This window comes from Lepidochelys kempii, chromosome 7, assembly GCF_965140265.1.
Source record: "Lepidochelys kempii isolate rLepKem1 chromosome 7, rLepKem1.hap2, whole genome shotgun sequence".
Taxonomy (NCBI): domain Eukaryota; kingdom Metazoa; phylum Chordata; order Testudines; family Cheloniidae; genus Lepidochelys; species Lepidochelys kempii.
The window spans coordinates 103,368,735-103,389,472 of record NC_133262.1 but is presented as its reverse complement, the minus strand read 5'-3'; the positions used below and the strand labels follow the sequence as shown (position 1 = coordinate 103,389,472).

General features: G+C 39.3%; 1 protein-coding gene across 5 annotated transcripts in view; it reads right to left on the bottom strand.

The window, feature by feature from the left end:
• C7H10orf90 (chromosome 7 C10orf90 homolog) overlaps positions 1-20,738 on the bottom strand; it is a 232,990-nt gene that overhangs the window by 87,008 nt on the left and 125,244 nt on the right. The window contains exon 1 of one of the 5 annotated variants that reach the window (XM_073354064.1): positions 11,776-12,017. The exons of 3 other annotated variants lie outside the window; for them this stretch is intronic. In XM_073354064.1, the coding sequence (XP_073210165.1) occupies positions 11,776-11,941 (166 nt within the window). In that variant the 5' untranslated portion in view covers positions 11,942-12,017. Of the gene's footprint in view, positions 1-1,685; positions 1,747-11,775; positions 12,018-20,738 lie in introns of those variants that run through there. One more of the 5 variants, XM_073354066.1, reaches the window with a different exon arrangement.

Here is a 20,738-nt window from a genome sequence, read left to right as displayed (position 1 = left end):
CTCCCTCTGTCAGGTCAAATATTTCAAATTACTTTGTAAAAGTAACCTGTTACAGCTGAATGCTGCATATCCCTCCAAGAATACCATCCCTGTACCCCACCAACTACAGTATAAAATCAAATTTCCCCGAACAGTTACATATGACAAATAATACTCTGATCATATTACCCCACTCTTTTCTGATGACAAAATCACAAGCTTGCAGGGTGAACAAAGCAACTGTCTGTCAGATCAGTACAGACTTTGACTGTCAGTGGGCTACCTTTTTAAGTCCACGGGACCACCAGCTCCTGCAGCTAGACTAGAAGAACTCTATTAGCACTGTACTCCTGGCGCCAGTAGATTCCTAGTCAGTTTCACTCTGCAGGTGGCTCTGATGGGAAAGCACTTGTTCTTAGAAGCCCAGCACTAACAGAATTCTTTTGCAGTTGCCAGCTGGTTCAAAGGCAAACTTAAAAGAAGCAACAGAGAGCTAAAAAAGAGAAATAAACAGAGGACAGTCATCAGAAAGTGAGTGAGGGGGAAACAAAGCAGAGGGTAGATGTAGAAATGAAAGGAAAAACAAATAAAGAGGAGGAAAAAGACAAACTTGGAGAACAGTAAGTAGATACAAATAAGGAGAAAAACTATAAATGGTCAGGTGAGAGGTATACAGAAGAAGGATACAGGAGTAGACAATGGTACTTGGACAAGAACTTTTTTCTTCTTCTTTACTTATCTTAGTACCCAACAAAATATTTATTCTGAAAATTATATGGGCTACCAAAGAATATTGGAGATCAACTAAATTTTCACTTTTGGCAGCCATTAGGCTCTCAAGTGCTGGTAACTTTACACAGAAAATTCTTCTGTGTAAGGGAGGGGAGAAAAATAAGAATGGAGGAAGCGGAATAGGCTGGTGCAAAGATAAAATAAAATAAAAACCCGGGGAAGGGAAATTTGGAAGGATGAAGGGCAACCAGAACTTGAATATTTTCTATTAATTCCCAAATTCTGGACTCTAAAAAATTATGAAAAAGAGGAGAGGAGAAAAATATGGAGAGGAGGAAGTAGGGGACCCCGCCCCCCAACAATCAATTGAAATCCTGATAAATAAACAAGTAGGGTGGCCATGAATCTTTCACCTCTCTGGAATTCAAGTTCTTCCTTGACTGTGAACAAAGGGAAAATAATGACATGAGCAATCCACACAAACTAGAGCCAAGATTTTAACTCCAGGATTCTGAATAGCTTAGTAAGAATGAACCAAAGCTACCATGCCCCAACAGAAGCGTGATGATTCATTATGATTCATGCTGGCAGCATAAAACAACAAATAAAACAAAAAAGGATGAGGAAATAAAAGAGGAATGGTCTTTTAAAAGCCTCAAAATTATGGGGCAAATTTTTTGTTGACTTCAAGTATGCTGTCTTTTGATTGAAGTAGTTCCCCATTCATTATAGTTATCCTCACGACTTCTCTGACGTTTCCTTTTGGTTTGGCTGGTCTCTCCTGGCCAAATACATACAGAGATGTGGTGACATGCTGCTTAGAGCTGGAACTAAGAATTTCAGATGACAATTTAAATTGGATACCAGCTTGGTTTCCTGTGCTGTTTGCTGTTAATTTATAAACCCTTCAATACTGCTGCATAATCAATAAAAATATAACAAATGCAAAGTTGGATGCCTCATGCAGAACTCACCTGGTTATGAATTTGGTGCTATTAGCAGTGATCTTTCCATGATGCGCAGTTTAAGTCTATCCTACTGGACACACAGATATTTTCAGGCTTTTGTTTTGTTTTTTGTATCTTTGACAACCAAGGGTGAAATCCTGGCCCCAGTGAAGACACTGGAAATGTTGCCACTGATTTCAAAGATGACAGTATTTCACTCAAAGTCTTGACAACACCTATCTACCAAGCCACAGTTTTATTATTTTTTTCTCCATCCAAAATTTATTCTGTACTTTGAAATTGTAGAACTATCCCATTCCCCAGCTCTGATCTCAAGCATCCATTTTGCTTTGGGATTTGTTTCCTTGCAGTTTCACTCTGTTTGAGCTTGCTAAAGGAGACTTCAGTTATAACAGCCCACAGTTACATTTTGTTCTGTTTTAACTGAGCATAAAAGAGAACCCAGGATGTTTCTTACAGACATATAGCTTTTTTTCTCTTCTCTGAACTTCCAGTATTTATATTTCCCTGCACCACTTTCTCCTATATACAAGCACTGCTTACAAAATGCATTCCATTTAAAAAGACTTTTTATACTGTCCATGAATGTTACACTTCCAACAATTAATGGAACCTGAATATTACAGATGGATCCAAGCCTCAACATTTGGATCTGAAACTTCCTCAAAGTTTATAGGTGTTCAGAATGAGGGTTTTTGGTTCAGCAAGCAGAAATACAAGATCAATTTTTGATTTCAGCTCTGCTTGCATAACCAAACTGCTCCAAACTTTGGAATGGTATTAGAGTAGAGCAAGTCAGATGTGGGGAGAAAGAAAATCACATAATGAATGATGAAAAATAATCAGGTGTCAATGTAAACAGCTCAGTGGAAGACTTTGCTCAGGATGCAACAGCAGTAAAAAAAGCAAACCACATATTAGAGTGCATAAACAATGGGACGGAAAATGCTAAAAATGTAATCGTGTCTATATATAAACTGATAGTATGTTAGAATACTGTGTCCAGTCCTGGTCCTCTGGGTAAAATTTTCACAAGTGCCTAAAACACCTAGGTGCTTTTGAAATGTTTACCTTCTATCTCTAAAGGGATTTCAATAGAGATAGTTCAGAGATGGACAGTTACTAGGAGCATGGAAAGACGTCCATATGGAGAGAGAATGTAAAGAGTAGGCCTATTTACTTTAGAGAGATGGGGAACAATAAGGGGCATGACAGGGTTATACAAAACAATGAATTGAGGAGAGAAGGAGAATCATGTGCACCTCTTCACCCCTCCTAATAATCCAATAACAATAGGATAATCACTGAAACTGAAAGGTAGTAAATTTGATGAAAGGAGATGCTATTTTTTTACATAATGCAGCATTCTCCTATCAAACTAATTCCCACAAGATATCATTGAGGCCAAGAGCACAGTAGGATTCACAAAAGGATTAGACACTTCTATGGGTAATGGGAACATCCACAGTTACATAAGGAAAAGGAACACAAATAAACCCTTGTGCTTTAGGGCATAAGCCTACCTCTAACTTAGAAGAGATAGGAAGAAACTTCCCCTTCATTGTCTACTAAGAGGTTTCTTGCACTTTCCTCTTGAGCTTCTGACTGTGGTCACTTTCTGAGCAAAAACACTAGATTACGTGGATCACCATTCTAACCCACTATGTAAATTCCTCTATTCCTATGAATAACGGTGACGTTTGTTAAATAACATATTTGATGAAATCTCAACCAACTCCACATCTGAGCTTTGGGATCTGTTCTATTTCTACTGTTATTAATCATTTTAAGTGTTAGCAGTTTGGATTTCCCCAGATATTTTTCCCTACTATATTAAGACGTGGACAAGGAACTAGGTTCCAAGTTCTATTAACAACAATGGTAGGTTTGGAAGAAGCACTTGAATTCAGGATTCTAATCACAAATAGAAGTGTAGGTGGCAGAGGTCTCATGTAAAACTCATTGTTCGAACTCCAGCTGATGCTCCATAGGCGGAGGTAAGATTCAGAATATTTGGATGATTGTCTATATTATACTTGGCCGCTGAGCCTCTTGAGATTTGCAAATCACTATTTTTTGATCCTTCCATCTCTGTTACTCTAATAAACAGTAACAGAAGTGTTGCATAGCTAATTGCCCATGTCATGCTGAAAATTCATCCCACAATTTATATTCAAGGTATTAAAAAGTCTTGAATTCCTCAGCAAGTGAGTGATTCCATGGTGACGAAATTGTGAAAAGCTGAGGTTCCGGGAATTTTGTAGTCAACCAAGTATCCTGTGTGTGTGTGTGAAATTGTAGGCAATTATATTTGATCATGGCTGCAAAAGTTGTTGCTGAACATATTCGAATTTGCTGTAGAAATTGGCCTGAAGTATTACAAAATTCCAAGGGCCCTGATTAAAGCAAATTGTGTCTACAATCTGTAGCACTGCAGAAAGAGTCTTGAGTCCAGTGAGAGTTGTGCATGATTAGGAAACGTCAAACACCAGAACAACAAGCAACAACAAATTAAAGAAATAAAATGTCTCAGAAAATATTACTTTTGAATTCCAAAACAATCCAAAAGGGAGTAGCTAACAGGAGGGCAGAAAGGAAAAGAAAAACATTAGAACTAATAAAGCAGAACCCAATGTGACTAGCAGGCAAGCTAGCACATTCAAAATCCAGACAGGTAGAAAACATCCAGGATCAAACCTTAATGATTTTGCAATGTTGATAACCTGCCAAGCTCAACTGCAATCTACCTGGAACAGGGTTCCCATCCTTTCCTAGCACAGCACACACATGATAAGCTTTTGTCCAAACTCCCTCCTTTTCCTTAGAGACAAATCTTGAGTAGTGAAGCGCTGAGGCAGTACTGTATTTACAGACAGCTCAACCTAGACTGCAACATGAACTTTGTCCCACGTTAGTTATTCCTTGGCTTTCTCCCTGCAGGAATTCACTCTGGCTCTTTCTTACCTACTTCTCTCTCTGAGTTGGAGGTCTCTTCCTTACCTTTTTAATCTCCCTGAGCTGGAGATAATGAGACCTACTCTGGTTTAACTGCCAGGATAAGTCAGCAAAATAGTTCTTCACTTCCACAAAGGTGCCAAAAGCTTGACATTCGCAGTACTCTTTCCATAGACTGTATTTGCCTGTATACTCTATGCACACACATTTATTGAAGAGGAGTTTCTTGTGGCAGAGTGTAATTTATATGTTGTAGCCTTGCCAATAAATCCAGAATCAGCCAAATTCTGGAATCTCAGTCACAGAGAACAGAGTACCTCTCACAGGATCATTCCAAGCAGAGTGGATAGAGTGTAGCAAAAGAACAGGGGATATGGGAGCTTCTGGGTCCTCTTTCACATGAAGATGAGAAGGAGCGCAACATAGACTCTCCCTACAACTGACAGAGCCTATGAAAGATATATGGGAAGGAAAGAGTGATGATGATGACTAAATCTTCCTTTGTGGTATCATGTTGCTAGTATAGGTGTGACTATGGTATTGATAAGATGATGTAATCATAGAAGCACCAGTCATAAATCCATATTAAGGTTGAGTTTTGCCCTTGAAGAAAGGATTCAACCTCTCTGTTATGGATGAAGAATATAGTGTCTTCTCCCCAAATATACACGACTTACTCTTTGAGTAGAGAATTAATTTTCTAAGATTTTACAGGTAAATCTGTTTCTGAGTTAAAATGACCGGTTTCAGAGTAACAGCCGTGTTAGTCTGTATTCGCAAAAAGAAAAGGAGTACTTGTGGCACCGTAGAGACTAACCAATTTATTTGAGCATAAGCTTTCGTGAGCTACAGCTAGAGTTGCATCCGATGAAGTGAGCTGTAGCTCATGAAAGCTTATGCTCAAATAAATTGGTTAGTCTCTAAGGTGCCACAAGTACTCCTTTTCTTTTTGAGTTAAAATGAAAATTTAAATGGATCCTGTAAGAAATTTAGCACTTCTTGGGGCTTTTACTGTCCCTAATAATCTCAGTAATTGAAGTTATGGTACCCAGATGATTTTACCTCTCTTCTGTGATGGTGCCATGAAGTAAATAATAAACTAATCTAATCAGTTTAGCCTAATCTGGATCAACAAATACTGAACTATTGTACTTGTATAGTTATTACAGAGTGTCTCCAATGAAGTGAGCTGTAGCTCACAAAAGCTTATGCTCAAATAAATTTGTTAGTATCTAAGGTGCCACAAGTCCTCCTTTTCTTTTTGCGGATACAGACTAACACGGCTGCTACTCTGAAATCTACAGGGTAGAGTTAAGTTTGTTTGGATGCCCTAACTGTGCATTTCCATATGTTTACATAAGTTTAACCTTGACTTTGAATGATCTGTTGTAGAAATGCTTATAGCTGGAATAATTAAAACATTCCTATGATTTTTTTAACCCTTAAATTGCTTATATGTACTCTCAACTTTAACTCCAGTTTACTGTAGGGTTTGGTTTCAGGTTTTTTTGGTCTGACATATTAGCATGAGAGTATCTGTATTAAGTTTATATGGCCTCTTCCCTGTATTACTAGAGTACCTTTAGCCCACCATGCTATGAGATCATTTCTCTAGGTATATTATTTCAGTATTTACCCATCCTGGAACAAAATGGCATTTTATTTACTAACAAAATACAACTGGATAGTACACCAAATCTGACTTTGATAAAATAAGACAGTGGTAATATGACTACTCTGCGAATAACATGTGGCACTATCTACAGTAAATTTAATGAAGGATAACAAATAACATTTTTAAGTATGTACATATCTCTTGCCTTTTCTCCCAAAGGCTTAAAAGTGCTTTACAAACTGTGTACACACAGCACCTCTGAAGTGCATCCCCCTTTGGGGTGACTGGAGGCAACCACAAAAGTAACCAGCCCATTTCACCATGGGGAGCAAGGGGTGGGGGAGATATTAGTTTAGGAGAACAAGACAAACCTCTGCTCATAGGAGAAGTCCTGTGGGATAGTTAGAACACATTGCTTGCAGGCAGACTGGTTTGTAAGCAGAAAGCTGCTGAAGAGAATGTTTTGGTTCAGATTACATTTTCTGTTTGGAGCCCATCTCTGTATTTAAGGTCCCATCTGATAGGCCAGCGTGTCAAACTGCACAATACAGTACTTACCATATCTATCTGGGGAAGATACTGCCAGAGTCTGAACTTGTGACTCCAAGAAATATCTCACATAATCCAAACCTGATGCCTTGATTACTAAGCTACAATCTCCACCTAGTGCACACATGCCTATAGGTGCTGAGTATCTTCAACTCCTGTTGACTCCAATGGGAATTGCATACATTATTTAATATTCTTTCTGTGGTAGTAGCTAGAGGACAAAGCCAGGTTTTAGGCACTGTACAAATTTATAGTAAATTGCAGTTCCTACCCCAAAGAGCTCACCGCTGAGAGGACAAACAAGAAATAAAGGATGGATGAGACAAACAAGCAGAAGAGGACAGAGTACCAAAACAATAGGGGTTTAGCACAGAGGAGTTTTGTGCTCAACTCTTAACCAGTCAGTAGCAATAATCTCAGCTCACCACCTGCCTATTTATAATCAGATGGCAGTTTTCTGTATGTGCTAATGGCAGAGTTGAGTTTTAAGGCAGGATTTGAAGGAGGGGAAGATGATGGATGCATCAAACTTAGGACATGCAGCACATAGCAGGAGTGCTCAGCACCTCATAGGATCAGCCTCAACATAAAAGCCTCACACACACTGTCATAAATATAAAGGGAAGGGTAAACCCCTTTGAAATCCCTCCTGGCCAGGGGAAAGCTCCTCTCACCTGTAAAGGGTTAAGAAGCTAAAGGTAACCTCGCTGGCACCTGACCAAAATGACCAATGAGGAGACAAGATACTTTCAAAAGCTGGGAGGAGGAAGAGAAACAAAGGGTCTGTGTCTGTCTGTAGTCGTCTTGGCCGGGGATAGACCAGGAATGGAGTCTTAGAACTTTTAGTAAGTAATCTAGCTAGGTATGTGTTAGATTATGATTTCAGGTTAATCCCACCGCTGCCACCATGTCAAGGTTCCTCCCCCACTCTGAACTCTAGGGTACAGATGTGGGGACCTGCATGAAAAAACCTCCTAAGCTTATCTTTACCAGCTTAGGTCAAAACTTCCCCAAGGTACAAAATATTCCCCCCGTTGTCCTTGGACTGGCCGCTACCACCACCAAACTAATACTGGTTACTGGGGAAGAGCTGTTTGGACGCGTCTTTCCCCCCAAAATACTTCCCAAAACCCTGCACCCCACTTCCTGGACAAGGTTTGGTAAAAAGCCTCACCAATTTGCCTAGGTGACTACAGACCCAGACCCTTGGATCTTAAGAACAATGAACAATCCTCCCAACACTTGCACCCCCACTTTCCTGGGAAATGTTGGATAAAAAGCCTCACCAATTTGCATAGGTGAGCACAGACCCAAACCCTTGGATCTGAGAACAATGAAAAAGCATTCAGTTTTTTACAAGAAGACTTTTAATAAAAAATAGAAGTAAATAGAAATAAAGAAATCCCCCCTGTAAAATCAGGATGGTAGATATCTTACAGGGTAATTAGATTCAAAAACATAGAGAACCCCTCTAGGCAAAACCTTAAGTTACAACAAAGATACACAGACAGAAATAGTTATTCTATTCAGCACAATTCTTTTCTCAGCCATTTAAAGAAATCATAATCTAACACATACCTAGCTAGATTACTTACTAAAAGTTCTAAGACTCCATTCCTGGTCTATCCCCGGCCAAGACGACTACAGACAGACACAGACCCTTTGTTTCTCTCCCTCCTCCCAGCTTTTGAAAGTATCTTGTCTCCTCATTGGTCATTTTGGTCAGGTGCCAGCGAGGTTACCTTTAGCTTCTTAACCCTTTACAGGTGAGAGGAGCTTTCCCCTGGCCAGGAGGGATTTCAAAGGGGTTTACCCTTCCCTTTATATTTATGACACACACCCACCAACTTATGCTGTACGTGTTTAGTCACATTATTATCCTTACTGAGTTATTGCAAAAATTTAAAACTATTGATTTGTTTTATTTTAAAAATTTTAAACAAACTGAAGCAAAGAGAAATGAGGAACACTAGAAGACAAGGATGCAACAAATCTGCATGAGTGGGTAAAAATAATATAACAAAACTCAGCACTTAGAAAACAAGAGAATTATTTTCATGTAACAGATCAAAAATTAGAGAATTAGTCAAGCTGTTGTTTTCTATCTAATGCAAACACCATTACAAAAGGCAACAGGTGTTTCATATCATCTGCAAATGATACATTATCATCCAGAACTATGATTTTATGATATTCATAGTATTGCTCTTCCATTTTGTTCTTGTCCTTCCAAAGTACACAGAAGAATGTTTCCACAACGTGAATGTTTTATCACTGCAGCTATTGGCATGTTTACATTTCAACAGCAACAGCTCTATTATCACAGCTACCATATAGGTTGAGGGTACCAAGAGCGTCTAAGGACTGTTTGTTCTTATTGTTATCATCATACAGAGTTTCTCAATGATGAATTTTCACAATCTCCCACTGTAATGTTTACTGGTTAATGCACAGAGGGTGTATGTGTTCCCTGCCCTCTGCTGGATGGAATGGCACACCTCCTCAAGTGTATGTGATCACATCTGCTCAAGTTACCTACCTGCAGTGTATATAAGCACCAATACACCATGCGATAGGTTACAAGTGCATATGGAAACTTGCATTTCTTTGCGCATCCAGGTCTGAGAGACAGAACAATCTTAGCACCAGTCTACACCTAAAACTTACGTTGACTTAGCTATATTGCTCAGTGGGGTATGAAAAATTCACACCCCATGAGACGTAGCTAAGCCAGCCCCAGCTCTCATCTAGACACTGCTAGGCTGACAGAAGAATTCTTCCATTGACCTAGCTACCACTTCTGGAGTGAGCAGATCTACTACAGTGAGAGAAAAACCTCTTCCATCGCTATAGCAAGTGTCTACGCTACAGCAGCAACGCTGCAGGTGTGCCGCTGTAGTGCAACTATACCCTTAGTCACCATGCACCCCTGGGGGGTTTATTCACCCCCAAAGGGAAGGCTGTAGGCCTCCTCTCTGTATTGTTTCATGGACAAAGAAGCAAGTTTGTTTCAGAGGGAAGGTGCAGTGTTACCACACCTCTGGGACCCGGGAGAGATCAGTGAGCCCCAAAGGCACCACTTTTCCCTGAGCTACCCATGGGTCAACATGGTTCCACATCATCACTAAGGCAGGCCAACAGCTCCAGTTCACAATCTGATGTAAGCCCTAGTACTAATACAGCTAATAGACCCTTTCCTTTTGCCCAAGTGATAGGAACTTCGGTGCCAGGAACACAGGTTCCAGAGTTCTATTTCCACTAATAACTATGAAGTCTTGGCAGGCATGGAGTCATTACATTTCACGAGGGAGAGGCACCAATTCTACTTGTGTTATAGTCCAGTGCTTAAAGTAGCTTGAGATGGTGTCATTGTGTTCTCTATGCTAAATGATGCACCCTCACCAGTGTAAAGCAAGGTAAAGTTTGCATGCTTCATGTACTGAAAATTAATCTCTTTTACAAATAAAATAAATTGAGGTGAGTAGTGCTGTTCCACCGGTAGCACATCTCTACAATAAATCATGTGCGTCTTGTATTTTGTTACTGACACATCTAATATATGGTCCCATTTTTATTTTTTGTACTTTTAAAAACAAAAAAAGACATTCTGTAAACTCTAATTTAATCATAATACTTTAAGGCATTTAAACACATCACTAAAAAACCGTGCTGCTCAAATTACATTGCACAACAGCCACATAAGACAGTCAGTTATTTCCTGGTAAAACATGGGCCCTCTGCTACAATCCTTACTGATGTGAGTAACTCTGTTGAAGACAATAGTGTCTACTTATTTGCATACTCCTGTGAGTAAGAGTTGCTAGGTCACACCCCATATTTGTGTAGCCCTGTCTACATATCCTTATTTTCCCCACTTTTTGCATAAAATTTACCTAGCAATTTGCTTTAGTACATTGCCTTAATACATGCTCTTTTCAACTCTTATAAATATGATTCTTCTGGACATGAAATAAAAAGATTGTTTTCTTCACTTTGACAGTTATCGCAATGTACATCAAAAGCAGAATATACACCAAAACAATCAATATTTTCACAAGACAGTTAACAACATTTTGGCCTCACATCTTAGACACTGATTATTTATTTCCAATTCTTTTTATGATGAAAAATTCTACTTAGTCAGTTGACTTGTGAATTCTATTGGAATCGTGTAAACACTAAGATTTTTTTCATTGCTCAATCAAGACTATGGAAAATTTTACAGTTGTAGTGGTGTTGACTAACAAATAAAAACTTTCAGATGCTTTTCTTCCTTACGCTAATGGAAACAGACACCAAACACTGCTTCCCCACTGTTATGTGTTTTACATGCACAGCATCTGTCATTTCTTTATTTAGAAAAATAAGATTCATTACTTACTTTGCTTTCAACTAATTTATGCTACATCAGTATAGTTTATGTAACCTATAAGAATGTTACACTGTTCTCTATTTCTATGCCCAGATCAATCAAAAATGTGTTTTACTGCACAAAGCAGCAACCATACAAAGTGTACATAAATATGCAACTTAAAGCAGAGAACCAAAATACCTTCTGCAGAGTACTATTCAGATTTCTTTTGGCCTCTCTAGTTTGATACTATGTTGCATTAGTCTTTCTTTTGCTTGCAAGAAACCAGATATTGGATCAAAGATTTATTTCTTTGTTTAAATCTTATTAGGATTTGATTGTCAGGGAATATTTATTTAATAATGCAGACCAATTTTTAGAAGTTTTGATTTTAACTTTTAAAGGCAATTGCTGTTACATCTTTTCTAGGGTTAAAACAATGTGCAGAATTGTGTGTCATCACTCTTACCATTTGTATGCTTTTTAAAATCTATTTTGAAATTAAAAAAAGGCAAGCTATTCAATATTCCTTTGCAAGACACAGAAAAACATTGCACGTTACATTTGCCATGAAATATAAAACAGTTTCCAACTCATTTGGAAAAGCTCAACTTGTACAAACTTACCAGAGCAACATTCTTTCTCCAAAGAAGAGTTGTTTATGGTAAAGTAAATTTGAGACACAAAAGGCTTCATTTCCTGGGTCCATTTTGCATAAGGTTTAGCTTTTAAATCCATCTGAATGTGTTCTGTACAGTTCAGGAACATGGGTTTCCTTTCTCCAGAAGGCATACTTGGGATCTCTAGTCTGTTTCAGTTGAAATGTTTTATGGCCTTGTTCTGACTAGGCCAGCGGCCACTTGTTGCAATGGTAACAGGAAAAGCCAGGATCTGCCTTCTCAGTCCTGACAGGCATGAATAATTCATGTATTCTCACCTCCCATCATTAGCATTCCATGCAAGCAACACAAATGAAGCGATTCATTGCTTCTTTTGTCTTCAGGAAAAGCTCACTGGGCTAATGAGGGTTATCTGTGAAGATAAAACCTGGATCTGCTGATTTATTTAGTCTGATTAGTTAGTATGTGTGTCTCGAAATGCAGGCTTTATTGACAACACTACATTGTCAATGCTTTTCCAACCTCATTCAGGCAGGCTATCTGGCTGCAGCACATGAATGTTGCATTTTCTTGACGTTAATATTTAAACTGGTGTTCTTTGTTCCTGAGTGCCTTCTTGAGCAAAATTAAGAACAGATCTAGAGGCATAATGCTTGCACATGTTTCTCTAATGATCTCTTGGTTTGTTAGAGAACACTTGTTTTCAAAATCTTCCCGTTATCAATAGAAATGAGTGAAAAAAATTGCAAAGAAAAAATATCAGCTTTCAACAAGTGATATTTTGGAGGTCATTTATTCCATTTTGACAATTTCATTTTCATCTAAAATTTCAATGATAAAATAATACTAACATTGATGTTTGTCAATCATTCCAGTAAACAAGAGAAGTTACCTATCACTGCTCTCTGGGTCCTGTTCAAGAGATTGATTAGGGAAATTGCAATGTAATCCATCTACTTCACCTATATAATATTTGTGGGTCAGCAGCAGCTTCTGCATTATTGTGTTTGAAAGCTGCAGAGATGCTGAGTAGCATCAGCATTAAGATATGACCCCTATACCCATTGCTGTGAGGACGTCATCTTTTACGGCCACTAGTGCTGTTGACAGTTCAATAGCTAATTCTTTACATTGCAACTATTGTATTATTGTCAATACATTATTCACTCAGACTGGTACCTTCTCTACAAAATCAAAGCAAAACACACACATAGCCTTCCTGATACTTTAAACAACAAGGATGACACAGGATTAACCTATGGTATATTCACAAATGTTTTCCTTCCTATCAGACGTATTGGAGCATGAGCTTTTGTGGGTGGATACCCACTTCGTCGGATGCATGTAGCCTACATGCATCCGACGAAGTGGGTATCCACCCACGAAAGCTCATGCTCCAATTCGTCTGTTAGTCTATAAGGTGCCACAGGACTCTTTGCCGCTTTTACAGATCCAGACTAACACGGCTACCCCTCTGAAGCTTCCTTCCTATCAGAAATCATATTAGCAATCTAAAGGAGTTTGTAGGTAAAATCTCATGGGAAGCAAGTCTAAGGGGGAAAACAGTTCAAGAGAGTTAGCAGTTTTTCAAAGAGACATTATTAAGGGCACAAGAGCAAACTATCCCACTGTGTAGGAAAGATGGACAGTATGGCAAGAGACCACCCTGTCTTAGCAAGGAGATCTTCAATGGTCTGAAACTCAAAAAGGAGCTCTACAAAAAGTGGAAACTAGGTCAAATTTCACAGGATGAATATACACAATTAACATAAGTACGTAGGAATAAAATTTGAAAGGCCAAGGCAAAAAATGAGATTCAACTAGAGACATAAAGGGTAACAAGAAAATATTCTATAATTACACTGGAAACAAGAGGAAGACCAAGGACAGAGTGGGCCCATTATTTAATGAGGGGGAACAATAACAGAAAATGTGGAAATGGCAGAAGTGGTAAATGACTTTTTGTTCTAGTTTTCACCAAAAAGGTGAATAGCAATTGGACTTTCTAACATAGTGAATGCTAGTGAAAATGAGGTCTGATCAGCGGCTAAAATAGGGAAAGAACAAATTAAAAATTACTTAGACAAGTTAGATGTCTTCAAGGCACCAGTGCCTGATGGAATACATCCTAGAATACTCCAGGAGCTGACTGAGGAGGTATCTGAGCCATTAGCGATTATCTTCGAAAAGTTATGGAAGATGGGAGAGATTCCATAGGACTGGAAATGGGCAAATATAGTACCCGTCTATAAAAAGGAAAATAAGGACAATGTAGGGAATTACAGACCAATCAGTTTAACTTCAGAACCCGGAAAGATAATGGAGTAAATAATTAAGCAATCAATTTGCAAACTCTTAGAAAATAATAAGGTGATAAGTAACAGTCAGCATGGATTTGTCATGAACAAATCACATCAAACCAACTTAATAGCTTTCTTCAACAGGATAACAAGCCTTATGGATAGGTATGAAGGTTTGGTAGATTTGATATATCTTGACTTGAGTGAGGCTTTTGATACTATCTCAGATGACCTGGTCATAAACAAACTAGAGAAATACAACCTACATGGAGCTACTATAAGGTGGGTGTATAAATGAGTGGAAAACCATTCCCAGAGAGTAGTTATCAGTGGTTCACAGTCATGCTGGAAGGGCATTACAAGTGGGGTCCCACAGGGATCAGTTCTGGGTCTGATACGGTTCAATATCTTCATCAGCGATTTAGAAAATGGCAGAAAGAGTACAGTTATAAAGTGTGCGGACAATACCAAGCTGGGAGGGGTTGGAGGTGCTATGGAGGATAGAATTAAAATTCAAAATGATCTGGACAAACTGGAGAAATGGTCTGAAGTAAATAGGATGAAATTCAATATGGACAAATGCAAAGTACTCCACTTAGGAAGGAACAATCAGTTGCACACATACAAAATGGGAAATGACTGCCTAGGAAGGAGTACTGCGGAAAGGGATCTGGGGGTCAATAGTGGATCACAAGCTAAATATGAGTGAACAGTGTAACACTATTGCAAAAAAAGCAAACATCATTCTGGGATATATTGTGTTGTAAGCAAGACATGAGATGTAATTCTTCTGCTCTACTCCGTGTTGATTAGGCCGCAACTGGAATATTGTTTCCAGTTCTGGGTGCCACGTTTCAGGAAAGATGTGGACAAACCGGAGAAAGTCCAGAGAAGAACAACAAAAATGATTAAAGGTCTAGAAACCATGACCTATTAGGGAAGATTGAAAAAACTGGATTTGTTTAGTCTGGAGAAGAGAAGACTGAGGGGCGACATGATAACAGTTTTCAAGTACATAAAAGATTGTTACACGGAGGAGAGAGAAAAATGATTCTCCTTATCCTCTGAAGACAGGACAAGAAGCAATGGACTTAAATTTCAGCAAGACAGTTTAGGTTGGACATTAGGAAAAACTTCTTAACTGTCAGGGTGGTTAAGCACTGGAATAAATTGCCTAGGAGGTTGTGGAATCTCCATGACTGGAGATTTTTAAAAGCAGGTTAGACAAACATCTGTCAGGCATGATCTAGATCCCCTACCACGAGTGCAGGGGACTGGACTGGATGACCTCTCGGGGTCCCTGCCAGTCCTACAGTTCTATGATTCTATACTGAAAAGATCACAAAAATGCTACCCCCTCCAAGGATTTCGCTAAGATCTAAGAGATAGTATTCAGTACAAAACAAAGATATGTACTGTTATACTGTATAGTTCATAAATTGTATTTGTACAAATGTATCAATCACCAAAATTCACATACTTCAGTTTTACCATATTAAAATTGTAACCCATATAGATATTTATTTCTAGAGTATATCTAGAACATATTAAGTGTGACGGGGCAAGGCCAGATGGCTACAGAAAAGTAGTGGGAGATAGAATATTAGCTCCAGGCTAAACAAATCCCTGGGACCAGGATAAGTGAAATGGCAGCTGCTCCAGGTCAATTAAGACACCTAGGGCCAATTACGAACTTTCCAGAAGGCAGGGAGAATGCTAGGTTGATTGGGACACCTGAAGCCAATCAGGGGCTGGCTGAAACTAGTTAAAAGCCTCTCAGTTAGTGAGGTGGGTGTGCATGTCAGGAGCTGTGGGAGGAAGTTGCGCTGTTGGAGAGACTGAGTAGTACACACCATATCAGGCACAAGGAAGGAGGCCCTGAGGTCAGGGTGAAGAGGAGCTTGAGGAAGTGAGGGCTGCTGTGGGGGAAGTAGCCCAGGGAATTGTACATGTCATGTTTCTAAAAGGTCAGCTACCACAGCTGATACTATTAGGGTCCCTGGGCTGGAGCCCGGAGTAGGGGGTGGGCCCAGGTTCCCCCCCACTTTGCCCCCTGATTAATCACTGAGACTGGGAGACAATAGAGACTGTGCAAGGAAGGATAACTTCTCCTCACCTCCCTTGCTGGCTTATGATGAAAATGGCTCAGTAGACTGTGACCCTTGTCTCTAGAGAGAGAAGGGTTACGTGGACGGTCACAGCGAGCCTCTGAGGCTAGTGAAATCTGCCAGGAAACGTGGGACCCACGGAGGCGAGGATGGAGCTTTGTCACATAAGTTATAGCATAGAATTTGAAATGGTTTGTACATGTTCCAGATTTTTCATAGTTGAATATATATTTTATATAATAGTACCTAGAGAAAATATATTTTGTGTTTATGGAGAGAAAGGGTGATCATTTAACTACAGAACAGGTTTGGGAGTGAGGAGATCTGGGACCAAATGTCTACTGGTATCTCCAAAGTAGCTATCACTATAGTATCTAGTTGCTGCAGTTCAATTGCAGAAAATCAGTGAGTCAGTCAGTCAATCAATCAATTCTCCATCCTACCCTCTGGTTTACCCATCATTGCTATCTGTCTTTCAACGTGTGGCCTGTTTTTTATCCCTTACTTCGCTGGTTCTGTGACAAAGCCATAGACTTCATTGTTGAAAAAGCCCTACCAACAGTTCCCTCAGGTCTCTGACTAAGTGAGCTTCAGAATAACAAACTAGCTGATTATAGATATTGCGATGAGTTGTGGTAGTGAGATAGTACAGGCGTATCCCTTTAAGGCTTTGTAGATCAGTAGCAGTGCAAAGCCTTGATTTACAATGGAGTTATTCATTCTACTCGGAAAGCAACCGATGAAGTGAGCTGTAGCTCACAAAAGCTTATGCTCAAATAAATTTGTTAGTCTCTAAGGTGCCACAAGTACTCCTTTTCTTTTTGCAAATACAGACTAATACGGTTGCTACTCTGAAACCTGTCATTCTACTGTGACACTGTTTCCCATTTGTATTTTTAAAATTCCAGAAAAAACAAAGTATTTTTAAAGTGTCAAGCTGTGAAACAAATGACAAAAGCTAGAAAATTCAAAGATAATGCTGATTCCTTAACTCGAGCCATTAACTCAGGAGCAGGTCTTAAGCCTAGAATGGCAGCATTTAATGGAACTTCCAAGCTTTTGTTGGTTTGTATCTTGCCTAAACATTCTGAACATTTAGGAGGCACACATTGATACATTATTTTGTAAGCTGGTGGGCACATACACCACCCAAGGAAGGTAAAATAAAGCCCAAACTGTAGTTCAGTCCAAGGCTCTTTGCTCAGATCTGGTTTACTACAAAAGGATTCAAAGAAAGAGCAAAGAAACTCAGAATACTTGATTCTAGCCAGCAGAGGTATTTCCATCTTTTTCCAGACTAGGAAAGGAGAGGACACACCCTCCCGGGGTGTCCTACCTGGTCCCCATGGAGGGGCTTCCTTCAGGGTCTTACCTGAACACTCAACTTCACAAGACCGAGTCAACAGTATTCCTTTATAGAGTTTCCATCAGGCAGACACATGACTCAGTCAGCTCACTGCCATCATCCTGTGCCTATTCTGGAGACTACAGTTCCCACTGACCCCCATGCTTAAAGGGGCTGTTTTCCCACAACAAACTCACTGACTGTGCCTAGACTTACTGTTAGGGGGCTTATTCCTTCACCCACTTACTTCCCTGGTCCTTCTCGCATGAACAGAGAGCAACAATACCCGAAGTCCAAAGGTGCAAACAATTCGATGTTTATTGGGGTGAACTTCCAGCAAGCATGATTCCAGTTTCCTTCCTTAGTATCCTCCTTCCCAGCTCTGACACCACAAAGCCTTACACCTGTGTCCCTGTTCCCATTCCTGCCCTTAGCCAAACATGATTCCAACTTCCTTACTCCCATTCCCTGTTCCCATCTCCCCCTTTAGCAAAACATGATTCCAATTTTCTTACCCCCATTCCCTGTTCCCATCTCCCCCTTTAGCAAAACATGATTCCAATTTTCTTACCCCCATTCCCTGTTCCCATCTCACACACCCACATGCCCACCCCCAACCACACCCCCTCACTTCCTCATTGACTACAGATTATATAGTAAAACTTGAGTTCTGCTTAGCTATACCTTAACCAATCATTTTCCTGAAATTTAACTAACCAATCCTAACATATTGTAACATGATTATGTAACCAATTATATCCCACCACCTCAATTAGTTTACACCCAGCAAAATTAATTATACAGCAGAAAGGAACAATCACAGAACCAGACAGAGATTATACAGACAAACAACAGCAAAGTGGGAACTATAATGACAAAACAATACAGAAGTGAGGATTTCACATCCCAGCTATTGATAAGTGAGTTCTTGCCAGACAGGATGCTATCAAACTAAGTTTCCTTTTACATTTTCTAGGCACTTCCCTTTCTCTGGAGGTGATAGGAATACAATCCTGTCCTGATAGTGCCTAACAGCCCAATAGCACCTTATTTCAATGTGACTAGTTTGGAATGTGAGGATGTGACCGGTCACTTCCCAGCTTATGGCTGCCTCTGCTGCTTAGCCAAAGGCCTTAGCCTAAGAACAGGGCCTCAGACTGTCACAGTAAGAGAAGGCCCTTACACCAGCAGACAGTGATCTTGATTCTTTCTTTTATACCTCTATCACTAGCCAAGTGATAAGAATACACCTAAAATATATAGATACACAAAGATAGATGGGTTTAGTAGCATCACCTTGGGGACTTGTACGATACTTCCTATTATAAGACTCTGTTTTCAATTGCTTCTAACTTTGCCAAACTTTAAGCCTTTGAGCTGAAGTTTTCCATGTCACGTGGCTGCCTCAGGTTGAATTTTTGGGGGGGAAATTTCAGCAAAACTGGCTCAGCTGTTTCTAAGAATGAGTTTAGCAAAAGATCCATCATTATGCCCAAGTTAAAAAATTCTGGAAACTATTTCCTTCAGAAGCTCTAGCGCCCCCCATGCTCTGGAGCAAGTACTTGAAATTGGCATGGAGTCACTGTTGTGCCAGGTATGCGCCTTTTGCTCTCCATGGCAAAAGTCAGCCAAACTTTAGCCAAGTCATAAGCCTTTGAAAAAGTCAGTTCACATGTAGCCAGTAGAAACTTGCTGCAGATTTACAGCTAAAGTCCCTGAAGATTCCATCTGCAGAAGCAACCTTAATTCTGGAATTTCTTAACTTTTGAGTGATTGATTTTACAGACTTAATAATGTTCTTTTAACGTGTGTTTTTCTGTGTAATATGTTTATAGGCACTTTCAAAAGAGCCATGAAGCAAGTAGCTTTGCCTACACATTAATACAATAAAACCCTTTGCATAGTAGTTTTTTGTGAAGAAAAAGATCGTATGAATACACAAAATGCATTTGTCTTATTTCTGCTCCATTGTTTGAGACATATAATTACTGCATTGTATAAATCAGTACAATGAGAAAAAAATAACCTTAAGATAGGTTGCAAAGACAGACACAGATAGTTGCAGCAGTATAGATATTTGGGCTACAGATATAGTATGCTGGCTTATTTCTTCTATGCATTAAATAAAGCAACTAAATATTCACTTGGAGTATAATTAACCTTCTATCTTTCCTTTTTAGGAGAAGATTTTACAAGGTGCTGAGCATTTTCAGTTGCAATAGAAGTCAATGGGAGATGAGAGGACCCAGCACTTTCTACGCCACACTCATTTAAGCCACAGTCTGGTAACTGACTTTATGAGCACAGAGCCCTGCATCCATATCAAACCTCTTTGATTTCAGATGGTCTCTGCATGGATCCAGACTCGCTGTTTGTGGATCTGATTGTAGGAGTGGGGCACAAATTTCCATTTCCTATAAGTATCTAAAAGATGGTGCAGTTTCTCAAGTTGTCAACAGTTGAGCCAAAATTTTAGTAATTTTTCTGGCTTTACAATTTGGCATTTCTATTGCTAAAAAGTCATCAGCAACAATTTTACAGTAAAACATAAGTGGAAAGCTTTCACACACGAAAAGGGAATTGAACCAAATGCCATTTGCCCTCAACAATTTAACTGCTATTGTCCCACAATATTCTCTCTGATTCTCCATGAAAACTACTTTTCTAAACTTCATTTAGATGTTTTCCCCCAAATTTCTTGGCTTTTTTCCCATTAGAGGAGTGCAAAAATATCTGAAATTACAAAATATCTTTCTTTCATAATCTTGTAATTTAAAAATTGGCAGATTAGTTCATTTCAGTTTTGACTACCAATGATGTTCCCCTAGATCTTGCATAATACTGGTGAAATCCTGGCCCTACTGAAATCAGTCGGCATTTTGCCATTGACGTCATTGAGGACAGGATTTCACTCTAAATCTTTCTTGTTTGTTTCACCCACTTATTGCATCTGGTCTGTCATTTAGATTTTGAGGCCTCTGGGACAGGGACTGTCTCTCTGTTACATATATCTACAGTGCGTAGCTAGTATTATGGGGCGCTGATCCTTGTTTGAGGTTCCTAGATGCTATCTTAATACAAATAAATAATCATCTTAGCTGACAGACTTCATTGGAAAAAATAATATAACCTTAAGTATACTGCAGCATGAATGCTAATGTTATAACACAGCATTTGATATTAAAGGTTTGCAACCAGATTCACTAACACAGATCC